The 15,418-nt window shown below is 34.7% G+C and overlaps 1 protein-coding gene and 1 long non-coding RNA gene across 3 annotated transcripts; one reads left to right on the top strand and one right to left on the bottom strand.

The window, feature by feature from the left end:
• Window positions 1-1,937: 1,937 nt before the first annotated feature.
• Window positions 1,938-5,332, bottom strand: LOC125479737 (zinc finger protein GAI-ASSOCIATED FACTOR 1-like). Its single transcript, XM_048589488.1, has 4 exons — window positions 4,612-5,332; window positions 4,106-4,502; window positions 3,715-3,995; window positions 1,938-3,242 (listed from the first exon to the last, which is right to left on the bottom strand). The coding sequence occupies exons 1-4, from the start codon at window positions 4,733-4,735 to the stop codon at window positions 2,458-2,460; spliced, it is 1,587 nt and encodes a 528-aa protein (XP_048445445.1). The 5' UTR covers window positions 4,736-5,332; the 3' UTR covers window positions 1,938-2,457.
• A 9,317-nt stretch (window positions 5,333-14,649) lies between these two features.
• Window positions 14,650-15,335, top strand: LOC125472223. 2 transcript variants are annotated; one of them, XR_007254179.1, is made up of 2 exons: window positions 14,650-14,888; window positions 14,990-15,335. It is a non-coding gene; the product is annotated as an uncharacterized LOC125472223 (long non-coding RNA). The 2 variants fall into 2 exon arrangements; XR_007254181.1 differs by having other exon boundaries at window positions 14,798-14,888; window positions 15,017-15,335.
• The last annotated feature ends 83 nt before the right edge of the window (window positions 15,336-15,418 follow it).

The raw sequence follows: 15,418 nt of genomic DNA, 5'->3' as shown, positions 1-15,418 counted from the left end.
AAAGTTGATTCCAAACCGGCTACGACCAAGTCGTGTCACTTCGATTCTTGAATTACACATCATCTGCCTTATGCTTCTTACCAGGCGGAGAATTATCACAAGTAGGTGAAACCACCATTTCACTCCGAATTTCACGATGAGTTGACCATTTCCTATTCCTTACAGAAGTCACTGTCGATTCACTGGTATTAGTCTAACTTCGTTTTCTCTCTTTTCTTTGTGTGTGCATGTTTTCATCAATTCAATCCAAGACAGAAATTTGCTCTCATACATTTCATGTGACCACATCCACCCTAAAAACAGGGAAAGGAGAAGGTGTGTCCAAAAGAAAAGAAAACATAAGAGTGAGCATGTGTAAATAAGATTTTGTTGGACCTTTCAACCCAATCTTATAAATAAAGAGTAAAATTAGAATTACATCAAACATTTCTTCAAATCAAAGCATGTCTTGTTCACACTCGAAACTATATTGAGCTAATATATATTCCACAACACGGTTATTAGCACTGAAAAAATTCATTATTTTTTCTTCATGCACTAAATCAGTAAGAAATGATTTTTTTTTTTTTTTTTTAGAGTGCTCTTAACAACATTCTAAAGACAACTTTTTAATTAAAAAAAAAATCTAAAAGAAGAAAAGGTCAGAATATTGTGTATATTTAGTAAAGCAGGCAATGGTTGACAACCTAGATTATACATATTTTAATCCATCCAAATCTATATTTCTTTATTTTTTGTTTTAAATATTTTAGTGATCTTTTCCTTGCATTGCAGGCAAAAGATGTGGTTGACAAATTATAGGTATGGTATCAACATAAAGTATTGGTAGTTCAAGGTAGAATTTATATATCAATAAATCTTCTTGTTCCTCTTTTTAATTTTATTTTAATAAGAAAATATTTATTATTACCCCATTCTCTCTAAAACAATTCAAAATTTTAAATTCTTGTATTTGCTAATTAAGGAGAAATGCAGGAGGAGGATGACATCGGAGTTTGGACAGTCGCGATCAACTTCTATTCAAACATCAAGATATTGACTCTCTCCCCAACAAAATATATTTATTTATTTACGTGTTCAAATTTGATTTTATACACTTGTGAGGAGTGTAGAATGAGAAATTTGAAGATCAACCCAATGCCTTTGGTGTTGCTGATTGAAAAACTTTATAAACATTGAAGAAAAAAGTGACTGATTTTATGTTCTAAAGTCGAGTGAAATATTTGAGGAATGTCAATCGAAATAGCAATACTCTGTTTCATATGATTTACAAGTGAAACTGAGATTCTGTTGCGACATAAGGATAAATTTTAGGATTCAAAGGTCCAACAGAAATACAGTAGAATCTCTCGAGATAAAGAATTGAAAATATTTATTGGATTACACCTATGAATTGAACTTGAATTTAATATGAAATAGGTAAGGATCCTACTATATACACTGCACAACACAGGACCATTTCAAGACATTAAAGACGCTATTCAATTTTTGTCTTTGGGGACCATGTTAGCCGCGTTCAATCAATTATGTAAAACTGCACACTGGCACAAATTTCTTGTAATTTCTCCAAGTCATTAAAATCCCAAATCTCATCCTGCTGTGCGCTAACGAGAGCTTACAAAGCATGATGACACTGTTGAACGAGAACAACTTACAAAGTATGTTGTCATTGTCAGCGTAACATCTCATACCATGAATTATTGTAACTTCTCGTGATAAACTTTAGAACCCAGCGTGACGCACCACCAGCATCACAAACATTGTTTCAACTTAACCACCTATTACTACGTGTTGACTTTTATTACAGAAAATCTCGGTAATATTAAAAAACGAAAACTCACATATATTAATTGTATATCATTGTCATACGCCCAATGTGAAATTCTACCGTCCAACATCTTTCACCAACAGAAACCAACATGCCAACCAAAAGAAAATTAATTAAATATACAACAAATATAATAATTTAATTTAATTGTACATACGAACTACAAAGTGGAGGAAATTGGAAGTTTGACCAAGTCTAGAAAACCTAAAAAACAGGGTAATCAAACAGTAATTTACAATGTCCCCCATCCCATCTACCTCTACCTGGCCTAGTGCTGTAAACCCAAATTGGTAGGATCCATCCACTTAGCCTTTCATCACCAGGCTTAGCTATACAAACTTGACAAAATTACAGAACGTATGCAGTAGTAGGTACACATACTGATTCACCAAATCCACCTCAAGCTTACAGAAAGTGACATACGTACATAGAAGCCTATGCTAAAACCCCCATTTAAACAGAAGCCGGACGAAACCTGAAACAATCTTCGGACTTAGCTTGCGACAAAGTCTACACCGGCAAGACAAGGTCGTTTTCGCCCTCGTTTTCCATGTACGAGATCAACCTGCACCTTATATACCCCTTCCTCAAGTCAAATGAAAGAAAATGACTTCTTTAGTTGTCCAGTTTCATGAGCTTCTTGCCAAGTCCTTACCGCTATATTCTCCACCTCCATAGGATGCAGCTGCAGCAGCTACATCTAGACCGCCACCAATTGATGTGATTAGGGCTGATAGGCCACTACTGGGGTTATTACCGGCGGCCATTCCCAATCCCAAAAGATCGAGTGTGGTTTGCTTTGGACCGAACACTGGAGGACTTCCCATCATTAGTTCCTTCCATCCCGAACCTCCATCACAAGGAAGACCAAGTCCAAGCCCTGCAGCAACTGAGACATTATCTGGTTCTGCTGGCCTTTGATTCCATTGCATACTCTCTTGTTGCGTGGAAGACGTTGAGGATGACATAATGCCAAACCCACGAAGCAACGATGCATTGGTTGCTGCTGCGCCCATTTGAGCAGCCTTCTGAAGCAGTGCTGTCGCAGACATAGCTGGTTGTGGTGGAGGCGCATACTGCCTACGCTCCTGCCCTGCAGACTCGAAAATTGACGATCCATGGCTGGTTGAGAGGCCAAGAGAAATGGGCTCCATTGAAGAAGATGGAGCTAGGTTGGTTGATTGATCTGGATGCCCCATGGCTCGAATTAAGTCAGTAAATGCAGGCTGTTGAGGAGGTTGCAAGCTCGCCGATGTTGTTGAGGAAGCGAATAAACTTGCGAACACACCACTGCTTGTACTGCCATTGCTGCTTGAGCTGTTGCTGCTGCTGCTGCTGCTACAATTCCCCTTTCTACCCGCCACAGCAGGCACTGCTTCTACAACTTGAGTGGGATTTTCTGGCAACTCTCTCACTACAACAACAAAAGGACAAAAGGATGTAAATTAAAGGGGTCATTTAAAAGTTAAAAATGCAGGCATAGAAAGTTAAGACCTTTCTATATGAAAGAACTTTTGAAGAAAAAGGAGGATCAATAATGGTGTCCTTTCTCTAAACCCACTTCCTCTTCCCCTTTCAGCTTTTGAATCACTAAAGTTTAATACAAAATCTCCAGGAAGCTTAATTTTTAATTAATTTGTTAAATCCCCTCAAATCTTTGATAAATTTACCAATACAGTAATATATTACAAACCCAGCTGAAAACAAATTTCATAACCGACAAAAAAATACTAAACTCCAAGATCCATAGCAAGAGACACACAACATAATAAAACAACGACAATTAAAAACAACATAGATTTTGTTGTTTGTTTTCAGGCTGAAAACACATCCGACAAAACCCAACTGAAAAGATTGAAAATTTTCCAATTTGGGACATGTGTTACCTGGACTTTGTGTAGGCGGGGATGAAGATAACACACCAGCTGACTGGGACGGAACTGATGAAGTTGTAGGCTGGGGTGGAGCTGCGGCCGGCAGAGGCGGTGACGGCAGTGGTTGTGGAGGTGAATTAACAGATTGAGCTCTTGGGTCCGACTCTGAATTCAAATTCACTGCTGCGGCGGCGGCGGCGGTGGTGGCGGTGGCGCTGGTGGTGGTGGGGGCTCTTGCGCTCTCCTCAGCCAAAGCATCACAAAAAGCCCTGTGAGTGATGAAGCTATCCCTCCTTTAAACACAAAAAAGACAACTATAACAACAAATCCAAAAACCTAACAATTTAATCCAAAAAAAACATAAAATCCTAAGACAAAATCGAAAATTTATTAATTAGCAAACCTTGAGAACAAAGTCCCACAATCACATTTGTACTCTCGGGTGCCACAAATCTTGGAATGAGCCTTCCAATCCGACTGAACCGCATACTTCTTTGAGCACTTATCGCATTTCCACTTCTTCTCACCGTGCTTTCTACAAAAGTGCTTTTTGATTCCAGTAAGATCACCCAAAGCTCTAGACGGATCGTGGTGCACACAGGAGGCCTCCGGGCAGACGTAGACTCGCTTCTTCACCTCTTTGCTCGACCTCTGCCGCAGTTTCCACGGCAGATTATGGCCCCGCCGATGAAGCTGCAGATTCTGATCCCTCTGAAACCCTTTGCTGCAAATTTCGCAGACGAATCGGTTCGTCGCCAAAAGGGTCTTCGGCGACAGAGCAATCACTTCTGCATCTGGATCTGCAACAAAACCCAAAAGTCAAATTAACCCAGAAATCCAATCAGTAATCCGAACAAAGTTAAGAAAAATTTGAAGAAAAAAAAAATGGTATTTTGTTTTTTGAGCTACCTGGCATTCCTGGCAAGTTTCTTTTTTTCTTGGTGGCGGGTTTGGGCGGAGCGGTTTGGTTGCCGGAGGAGGAAACGCTAGCTTCACCTGAAGCTGTAGGGGAATTATCTAGGTCGGTCGGCATCAGAGCTGAGATTTTGATTTCTCTCTCTTTCTTTTCTTTTTTTTTTTTTTAATTTCAATCTACAGGACAAAAAGCAAAAATCTAACACTTGGATAGGAACTCTAAGGAACTGAATTTAGATACAAATTGTTCATTTTCTAGGGCTTTGATTTCATCTCTCTCTCGTCTACCAGTCAGCGTCCCCTCTTGTTTTCCTATGCCCACCTACCAGCTCTGTCGTGATGGATCTCTGACCAAAGCTTACATTACCCCAGAAAACACAATCATTTAGAAACCCCAGACTGTAAAATAAAAGTTTCTCGCCCAGCTCAGAGATTTCTATGGACGAAGAAGAAAAAAAAACCCAAATTTTACAAGAGTCAAAATTCGATCCAGGTCTCAAAACTTGACCAAACCCAAAATTTTCAGCCGGTTTCTCAGCTGACTGACCACCGTTTGAAAAAGCCCTATTGAGATTTCAGCTAAATAGAAACCAGAACAAGAACAAAGTTGCAGGGTTTTATAAGACTGCTAAAGAACACAACGAGATTGAGATTCTAGAGAGAGAGAGGGGAGAGAGAGAGTTTAAGGAAAAGTCTTTGCTCACCGATTTTTCAGGAGAGAGAGAGAAAGTGATAAATAAATAAATAAAATTATTGCAACTTTCAAAATTTTTTATACTTCAAACTTTTTATAAAAAGTGACGTTATTACTGTTTAATTGTACTTCTTTTTATTTGTAAGTAAAATACCAAATATGAATATGAATAACATAATGACTCGTCTATTGTAAAGCTTGTTCACTTTCTTATCTATTTTTGTAAATAATATCGATTGTTAAAGAAAACACATGTGGAGCCTAGTGTAAAATAAAATCTCTTGAGTGCCAATAACAGGTTTTATATAAAATAGATGTTTAATCGAGTTTAATTAGTGGAAAGTACGGGATTAATCTGAGTAGGCCATGACTTGTTGTTCAAGTTTCTAATTACAGACACGGAGGCTAATCCGTTCCACGTGTCGGAATTTGGGCGTTCTTAGGCACACTGTCGGACGAGGGATACGATTGGGTTTGTCGTTTAGTCCAGTGTTTGAATGCGTTTTGATCGACGACCGCTGCTTTAATTTCATAAAAGTCAAACAACTTTCGTCTTGATTGGTGCTCTCACCCCCTTCTGATCAGGACACGTGGTTGGGTTTTCTAGGCCGCACCATGTGCAATTACTGCTCTTTTTTCTATTGTTTTATTTTTTTTGGGTTTACTGGTTTACACGTTGGATTTAAAGGATGACACGTGGCTTGTTATTTTTCCCAGAAATTGCAGGACGATATAATATAATCCAACCTCATGCAAACTTTGAATATCATTGCTTCCACCTCCCACACCTCTTTCTACTCTCTGGAGATAAGATTTGATCGCATTGAACAAAGGGAAAAGAAGAAGAAGAGAAAAACGAAACACACAACCATTAGTTTTCATTAGATTTAGGAAATTTTAACGAAACACTTTTAGTACTATTTATTTTTAACGAAAATAATATTTTTACTTTAAAATTTTACTTATGGTACTATTTACTTACAACATATTTTTATCTTTTTTATTAAAACTTAAAGTTTTTAAGCTTTTTTCATTAGTTTTCCTTAAACTTAATATAAAGTTTGTTCATGCAACACAATTTTGACAGCACATCAGTAAAAGTGTATTCACTTACAACACATTTTTATCCTTTTAATTAAAACTTAAAGTTTTCAAACTTTTTTCATTAGTTTTCCTTAAACTTAATATAAAGTTTGTTCACGCGACACAACTTTGACATCACATCAATAAAAGTGTGAGACTCACAGTTGATACATTTTCATTTGATGATTAATTAACTGGTTGTTTAACGGATATAGGACATTGTAATGAATTTGTAAGCTCTCATGCACGACATTACAATGTTAAAAAAAATATATATATAGATGTTATTTGTTGTATGATCCGAATTTGCAAGTGCATAACGTAATTCATGTATAAAACAAGCAAATGGTACTTGGAATACATGCGAGGACAAGGACGACAACAAGAGGACACAAAGCAATCGACTATAAAATGACAAGTTAATTAATTAAGATGGAACAAAAGTCGTTTTGATATCCAACAAAATCACAAGAGTTGTCTTTGATCGATGGAAAATGTTAATGTGTCATGTGAACTAGGTTACAAAATATAAGATGGGTCCAATAAAAGAGAATTATTTCATGGCCCTTTTTTTTTTTTTTGGATACAACATGGATGTCTAATAGCAATTAACACCATCATCTTGTGGTCCAAACTCTAAATAGTGAAAAATTATTGTTGAAATTAAGCTTCATAATTTTAAGCGCAAAAGTAAATGCTTTAACCAACTGAACTACAAACATCTTATTACAATAGTGAGAGTTAAACATACAACTATTACATTGTTCTCCTATGTATGGTTTATATAGTCGATTATCAATAAAATTAGTTTTAAAATGTTTTTATTTAACAAAAATGTATTTGAAAAGGTTTTTGCTTAATGCATAAGTTTTTTTCTATTCAACAAAGGATTAAAGGCCCAAAGAAAAACTCAAAATATAATTTTTAAATTACGCGCATAGGCTTTGTGGAGTTGAATCAATATCCCATGTTGATTTTTGATGGGTTTGCAACGTGGCTGGTTGGGCATGAGAGTGGGGAGAAGGGAGCTAGGGTGGAAGGGGAGGAGAAATTTTTTAATGTATCAGACTGTGTCATAACATAATTGGGAAGAAGTTTAATTTTTCAAATGTTCAACTACTTTTGCTATGATAATTATTTGACCCTAACTCAACCACAAAAAAAAAAAAAAAAAAAAAAAAATAATAATTAACCCATTATCTTTTGAATTTGATCATTTTTTTATATTAGAGCATCACCAATGAAAATTTGTAAATTTGAGATGTAAAATCATGTTTACATCTCATTTTGCATCTCTGAGATTAGTGGGACCCACCTTCAATAGATGTAAAAAAGATGTAAAGTAGGGCTTTTTTCCATTTTTCGGCGAAGAAGAATGCTTTACATCTCTCTTTTGGAGAGTTTTTCAACCAACTAAAAATGTAAACTACACATTTCAAGGGATTTTGCATCTTCCATTGGAGATGCATGCTCTTAGTCCAAGGGTTAATAGTAATTCATAGCTATCTCAACCAGTGACTTAGAGAAATAAGGTTTTTATTGTTATAATAGCTATATCAACTAGCTAACATATAATGTGGTGTGATCATAAGTTAATTGAGTAACGTTTGCATGATTAATTTTTAGTTAATTGGTTCTTAATTAATTAAGTACTAATCAACTAAGCTTCCAATTATTTTGTTATGTGATGTTGAAACTGCTTTCCAAAAAAGTTAATTTTGTAATATTGGATATTATGTAGTAAATACATAGTAATTAATCAATAAAAGACAAGTATTCATTCATGAGTTTTGGCTTCATATTATAGAGATAATATACTATGAATGAGTCCATATGATTTAAGGTTGGAAGCAATGCCCTAAACGAGATTAGGGCAAAAAGACTTGTATTCCATAGTCACTTGGTCCTTAAACAAAGTTCCTAGCCTTTTGAAAAGTCAATTGGACAATGACCTGGTAAGTGCGATGTATAATGCATTAAGGTTAGCATGGTCTCGTGTTATACATGTTGGTCACGTGTGGATATACAAGTGTTTGTCCATTGAACAAGAAGCTTAAAGGTATGAATGCTTACCACATGTCAAACATTGCAAAGTTCCGGGTTGTAGTATGCAAATAGTTCTTAGGCGTAAGGCATTATCGGATAACTTTGCCTATAGATATGAAATTTGACTTCACCTCAAAGCCTTCACTACTTTGCATGACCGATTGTGTGTTGCTTGGGTTTATGTAGATAAGTATGGGATATATAAATGTGCAATAATTAAGGAATCTATCACCTTCTAGTAATTGTTCAATAGAAAGAGATATCCCTCAAAGCCACTTGAAGATTCATCTCGAAAATCTATCCGCATAATACTTGTCGATCAAGTTATGTTTGCAAAACAACTTCAACTTGAAATGCATCATGGTGATCATAGATGACTACATTTTCGTCATTCTTCTATATATACTTCTTTTTTATCAAAGTATACAAATATTTGCTAAATATATTGCCCGACTTATTTACTTGCAACGAAATTTTATACAAAATGTCTTAGTGCTTTTGGCTTTTTAGGTTTATGCTCTTTACTTTTTTTGACTATTTGCTTGAGGAGTGCGACTACGAGGTATTTTCTAGCTTGTTCCTGATTTAGGTGGCTGCAAAAAGTTATCGCCTTCAGATCAACAAACTAACTCAGTTTAACGTGCACGCATGTGGCTTTGACAAATTATCGATCACTTTTGGTTAAACATAGCACGTGAGGAAATAATTACCATATATTAAGTTAAGTAGGATTATCTTTCTTGTTAAATTTGTTTTAACATAAGCACCCTATTGAGGTGAAAATAAATAAAGATTCACAACTTGTTGATTATATTATTATTTAACACAATAGAAATGTGATGTCATTTAGTTTACAAAATTTTGTCTACATATTTAGTCTATCTAACATTATTCATAAGACCATCTCCAACATTTGGGGATAAAGTTCAAAATTTTAAGCCATAACCCAAAAATTATTTTTCTTCTCCAACCCTTATGGCTTAACATTTTAGCCCGATATTATTAAATAATGATTTTACCCTTTTTTTTTTTTTGTTATGGTATTTTTTTTGAAAATAAAATTTATGTAAATTATTCTAATTTATTTTTATGAGCATTTTAATCTAAAAATATTTAAATTCTGACAAGTAATTAAAAATCATACAAATACATAGATATTTATAAAGTTTTAAGTTAAATTTGATTTAAATAATTTTCTTAAATAATTTTAGTAGTTACATTTAATTTTGGGTCGTCAAATCTTTTTTTTTTTTTATCCTTAGATTTGATCTCATTTGATCATAGCCGTTATATTATAAGTAAAAAACAAAATAAGGCTTGAAATATGACAGTTTTGTGGGTTCAAAATAATTTAAGTCAGGCTTAAATCTTGAAGGGAATCTAGCCCAATGATATATTTTCTTCCCCTAGCTTATTTTAGCCCAGTGGTTGGAGATGGTGTGGGGGGTTTTAAAGCTTATATTTTAAGCTTTATCCCATGGGTCGGACATGGTCTAAGGAGACCTTTAAGGGAAGGCATCCCTATTTTTTTTTAAATGGAAAATAGTTTTGGGACCCACACCACATAGAACTTTAACGATCTGAACCGTCTATTTTTTCATCTTTGCAAAATATTAGCCAAATCGGAAATATTTGATACATCTAATTGAGTTTAGAGCAATAAACAAACACTTCGTTCTATAAGAAATAATGAAATTTTATCGTGATAATTAAATAAGAAAATAGTTTCAAATTGAATTGAAGTTTGAAATGAAGATCCATGAATTAAACCTTGCAAAATAAATGATTCGAATCGTTGAAATTCGAAATAGAGCAAGTCTCACGACTAATTCCTATTTAAAAAATAAAAAAAAATAAAAAAAAAACCCCTTATCTTAAAGAGCCTCTTACCCAAATACATATGCAGAATCCCGTCACTTGCATTGACTTGGATTGCATTTCTTTTTATCCTATGGATGCATGGGGCCCTTTGGATGGATTGCTACTTTGTTTAGAGACGGCAATGACCAATCACCCGTCTTAATTTAGGATCACATTCAGATAAAAAATTTATTAGTACGCAAGAACAATAAATTCACGATACTTGACTACTCACCTTTTAATTTTGTACAATGACATTTTAAAATATGTTTTATTGTTTTAAAATAAACAATATTTTTTTCTCGAGCTTTAAAAGACAAAAAACAAGTTGTACTTTTTAGTTGGGTCGAATTAAAAAGTAAGTACTTAAATATTATCTATAAATTTGTACAGGCTTAGTCAGAATAGCAAATTCCAAATTTAAAAACTCACCACGAGCATGAGACTGAACATCTATCTATATTCTTTGATTTTATTATGTAATATAAGATGATTTTACTAATAAAGTATACAAAACTGATTCTATAGATAGTTAAGCAATTTTTTTCATAAGATATTCTTTTGAATGTATAAAAACTTATTTCTATTAAAAAGTATACAAACTGGTTATGAGCATATAAAACTGATTTAAAGGTAGTTGAAACAGCTTCTGCGAAAATGGTTGAGGTTGGTTGAGTTGGGCTAATGACATGTATGTAATTTTATTAAAAGTGTACAAACTAATTCTATTAAAAAGTATACAAACTGGAACTACTAAAAAAAATCCAAAACTAAATCTACATATACTTGAAAGTTCAAAATGCTTATGCAAAAATAGTCGATAAGGGGTCGGTTGGTGGTATGTACGTAGTTGTGTTGAAAGTATACAAATTGATTTTACTAAAATGTATACAAAATGTTTCTAATAAAAAAAATATATAAAATTGATTCTACATATAGTTGAAACTGCTTTTGCAAAATGGTCCAAGAAGTGTTTGACGGATGACATGGATGTAATTTTGTTAAAGCTGTGTAGGTTGAGGTCTGTTAACTAATGAGCGTGGTCGGGGATATGGATAGAATTTTCAAAAATTGGTTTCCTTGTTTTAGGTTGGGTTTAGTGTGTTTTGGTTTTTTGCATTTCCATAAAATGATTGAACAGCAATGGAGTTTTAGGTAATGTAGGGTGTGTTGTAGCCTCAAGCCTCCCTAAATCAACTAACTTTCGAGAAAATAAATTCATAAACTAGCTAAAGATCACGGAACCAGATTAAACAAATCTCTTGTGATATCTCACATTTTCTAATAGGTTCTTGATGGAACCCATTTCGTAGAAAGGAGGAATTTAAAAAAAAATAAGAAATTAAATATAATATTCTTCATTCATAATTTCTTGAGATGAACATAAGAATTTAAATACATAAACGGATAGTTATAGTTCAGTAGACATAATTGGGTTTACATGCTTAGCAAGTACTAGTAACATATAGTGGCCCAAAGAATGCTAAAAATCCTAACCCTTAAACTAAGGTCCGCCCTTAGACCTTAACAAACAATCCAATATAATGGCAATTAGTCGGATGAACTTTTTTGTTTTGTTGTGTTTTTTTTTTTTTTTTTTTTTAACGAACGATATTATTTACTTTAAGAAAGAGGGGGTGGGCTTAGCTTATAATGGTTTACTAATAATTTGGTTCAAATTCGTTTTTAACGATAATCGAACATAAGCCCTCTCACAATGGTGGAGGCACATGAGGATTAGGGTAGTCCTAGGCCTACCCTGACTCGAAAAAACAAGATTAGTATTATACCTATATCTATTGCTTTGCATCCAATCATTTATCTATCTTTTCATCCAAATCCCATCCAAAAATTAAGTATAATATTTCAAATGGTCATGTATCACAAATCAATGACATTAAATTAAAACCCGACATTCACTTTTAATTAAAAAAATCACCTTTCACTTATGCACCGGCAGAGCTATTCCCTTATTCCTCTTAAATTTCATATATTTAGCCATTCCAAATCCCAAACTTATTGACTAAAGAACAACAAGATTTGTGAAACTCTATTATTCTCTATAAAATATTTGTTTCTATTCTATCCCATCTCTTTCTTGAGTTTTAGGGTTTGCAAAATTTTTAGTAATTCTCGCTATTGTGTTTAATAATAATTTCAATAGTATAGATGAGATTATGCAATGGTTTCAAAATATGAAGTTCGTCGAGAATAATTATGATTACTATAAATGGATAAAATTATTTATGAATATGTTAATTTTGACTACTTAATTATTTGGATATATATTATGTCTTCTTCTATACTTGTGTGAGGCCCCTCCTCACTAGAAATCCTCGCTCTGCCATTGACATCTCACTTACAAGTGAAGAGAAATACCATTAAATTGCAGTACTAATTGGCAATTTTAATCGCCTCCAATGAAAATCTCTCATCCTTTCCTTTGGTTCATGGTGAATGATGTCCATATAGCACAAAACATTTGTTACTGTACCCACTTTCACAGTGGCCAACTGCAGCAAATCGGAAGGCCAAGCAAGCCACACAGAGTGTTTGCGTGAGATTCCAGGTATTTTTGTTCACCAATGGAGAACCTTAATGCACAGCCTCAAACTGTTTTCAAATCGTAGGTTCGTTCTCATTGGACGACATTAATTACCAACAAAACCAGAAGAAAATGGACAATGGTTATGGTGGCAGATAACCGCAGTTATTTGCTCATAACCGTTTACTCATTGGGTAATTTCATAAATGGGTACACACATAACTGTACACAACCCTTGCAGAAAAATGGTTGCCTGCAGAGTGCCCATGTTGTCCAGGACCTCTCCACATACATGCAGAATAATGAAATAATGCCGAAAGTCTGGAGCAACTCGATACGAATCCTCATACATGCATTTAAACAAGCCAAGAAAACTGCTAGGAATTTGTGTTGCACATCATAAAAAAATTTAAAGTGCAGACCCAAGTCAAGTCTGAGGAATTCGTGGCTTTTGCAATCACATTTTCTGCACATTCAACACACTTGAAACCCATTACGCACTGAAGAAATGTTCTCATATATATCAAAGCAAGTCATACCCCGATAGCAACCGCAGCCATATCAGGGAATATAACCAGGTCACAATCTAATTGGAAAAGCTCTTGCGTTGATAAATTCACTTGGCCGAAAGTATCCTAACAGTTCCCATCTTCTTTGGCACCTTCACCATAAAAAGATGATTCCATCTCTTTTACAATTGCGAGAGGGACAACTGACAAGAGTTGGCTGGCTTGCTGGTGGTCACATTTTCAGTCCCGCACCCCACACCAAAACAAACCAATTAACCAAGAAAAAAGAAGAAACCTTACAAAATAGTGTAATAAAGTTGCAGCCCTAGAAAAAGGAAAAACAAAATACAAATGATTGCGTATGTAAATATGAATTTGTCATTCACGAGATTCGAACATCTCACTTACAAAGAGAAATATCATTAGACTACAATGACAATTGTCTCTCAAGGGACAAAAAAATCTATACAAATATTGTTAGTGCCAGTTATGTTTAAGTTGAACAGTAGTAAAACCAAACTTTAAATTCCACTAATCAGATAAAGTAATATGCGTGTTATGACCATACGAGGTTCCCTCAACTCGACAATTATTTGGTGTTTCGCATCGCAATAGAGAATTACAGATTACAGATTACATGTTGAAGTTGAATCCTTATGCATGGATGGTGCAGGGACATTCGTGGACCAAGATCTTCAATGAGAGTCCATGCGTTATATATGCCAGAATCTAAGAACTTCGTGGATAGGCTGTTAAGCCTTAAACTTATTTACTGTTGGACATACAAAGTAAGTTGAGTAACAAGCTGTGATTCTTGCGCAAAACATTTAAGTATTTTTCTAGAATTCATTGGTATTTTTACAAAAGAAACGGTTTCAATTATTTTAAAAACATTTTTAAATACACTTAAATGGCAATGCACTTTTTTATAAATACTTCCAAACACTTCCTAAGTGGCAATGCTAAGTCTTAGAAAAAGTTAGCCATTTAGTACTACGGTCTAGTGATATACATCTTCACTTGTAAGTAATATCTTAGGTTCAAGCCAAAGGTGAATTTGAACTACATTATTATTAGCTCATTGCGAGGTTAAGTCCCACATCTCCCCTTTAGTGTAGATAATATTATTTGTTTCAAAAAAAAAAAATTATTAACCAAGCTACAAGACTTACGTGGCACCTTTGCAACGTTTGCCAAAATTAAAAAGGAAAACTAACTAAAATAGCTAAAAAACTTTATATTTTAACCAAAAATCCCCTAATTACTTTATTTAATGGTTAGGACAAAATCCAATATCAAACCAGCCCAACAAAATTAGCCCAAAAAATGTAATTTATCGAACTTCCAATTTTGCCCTTAACGTCATGGCTTTCCTGTTTGTTTGGTCTGTTTCGCGAGAGAGGAAAGGTATACAGATCTCAAATTTATTTCTCCATGATGTTTGTAATTTTCTCTATGATGTATATAGATCTTCTGCTCCATCAAATCAACGAGCTCCCATTTTACTTGATTCTTTGGTTTTCCAACTGACCAGGTAATTTTCTCTTCCAACTAAATTAAGATTCAACTCCTCTCTGTCTTCCCTCTCCAATTCCAACACACGCATCAACAACCACCAACTTTGAAAAATGGCAGTGGAAACGTGATGCATGTGATGAACAGATGCAGATTGCGCTTCGGAAAGAAGCGGAGATGTCGTTGTACGACCTAGATGACACGCCCTTACCGAATCTACCTTCCGCCGAAGAAACCTAGCGGAGTTGGATCATGGTCGCCGTTCCTAAGGTGCAAGAATTGCAAGGGGGGGCTTCTGGGCAATCGGACGCTTACCTGCGTCTTCTGATTGCAATGACATCCCTCCCGACCCCATCAATTTCCAGGATACTTTTGGGTAGATAGATATGTGACTCGATTTTCTATCTTTTGTTTGATTGATGAGAAAATTGAGATTAATTAAGATGGGAAATAAAAGCTTTCTCTATGTAGCATTCTTCAACTCCCAAGCCTTTTGACACTGCCTTTTACAAACCTTTTAAAATCCCGCAAGTTCGCAACCCTTTGAAA

This window comes from the organism of the source record quoted next, unplaced genomic scaffold (assembly GCF_019419815.1).
Source record: "Pyrus x bretschneideri cultivar Hongxiangsu unplaced genomic scaffold, Pyrus_bretschneideri_v1 Contig1, whole genome shotgun sequence".
Classification (NCBI taxonomy): Eukaryota; Viridiplantae; Streptophyta; class Magnoliopsida; order Rosales; family Rosaceae; genus Pyrus; species Pyrus x bretschneideri.
The sequence above is the reverse complement of the archived record's forward strand: the minus strand, read 5'-3'. Positions and strand labels throughout refer to the sequence as shown.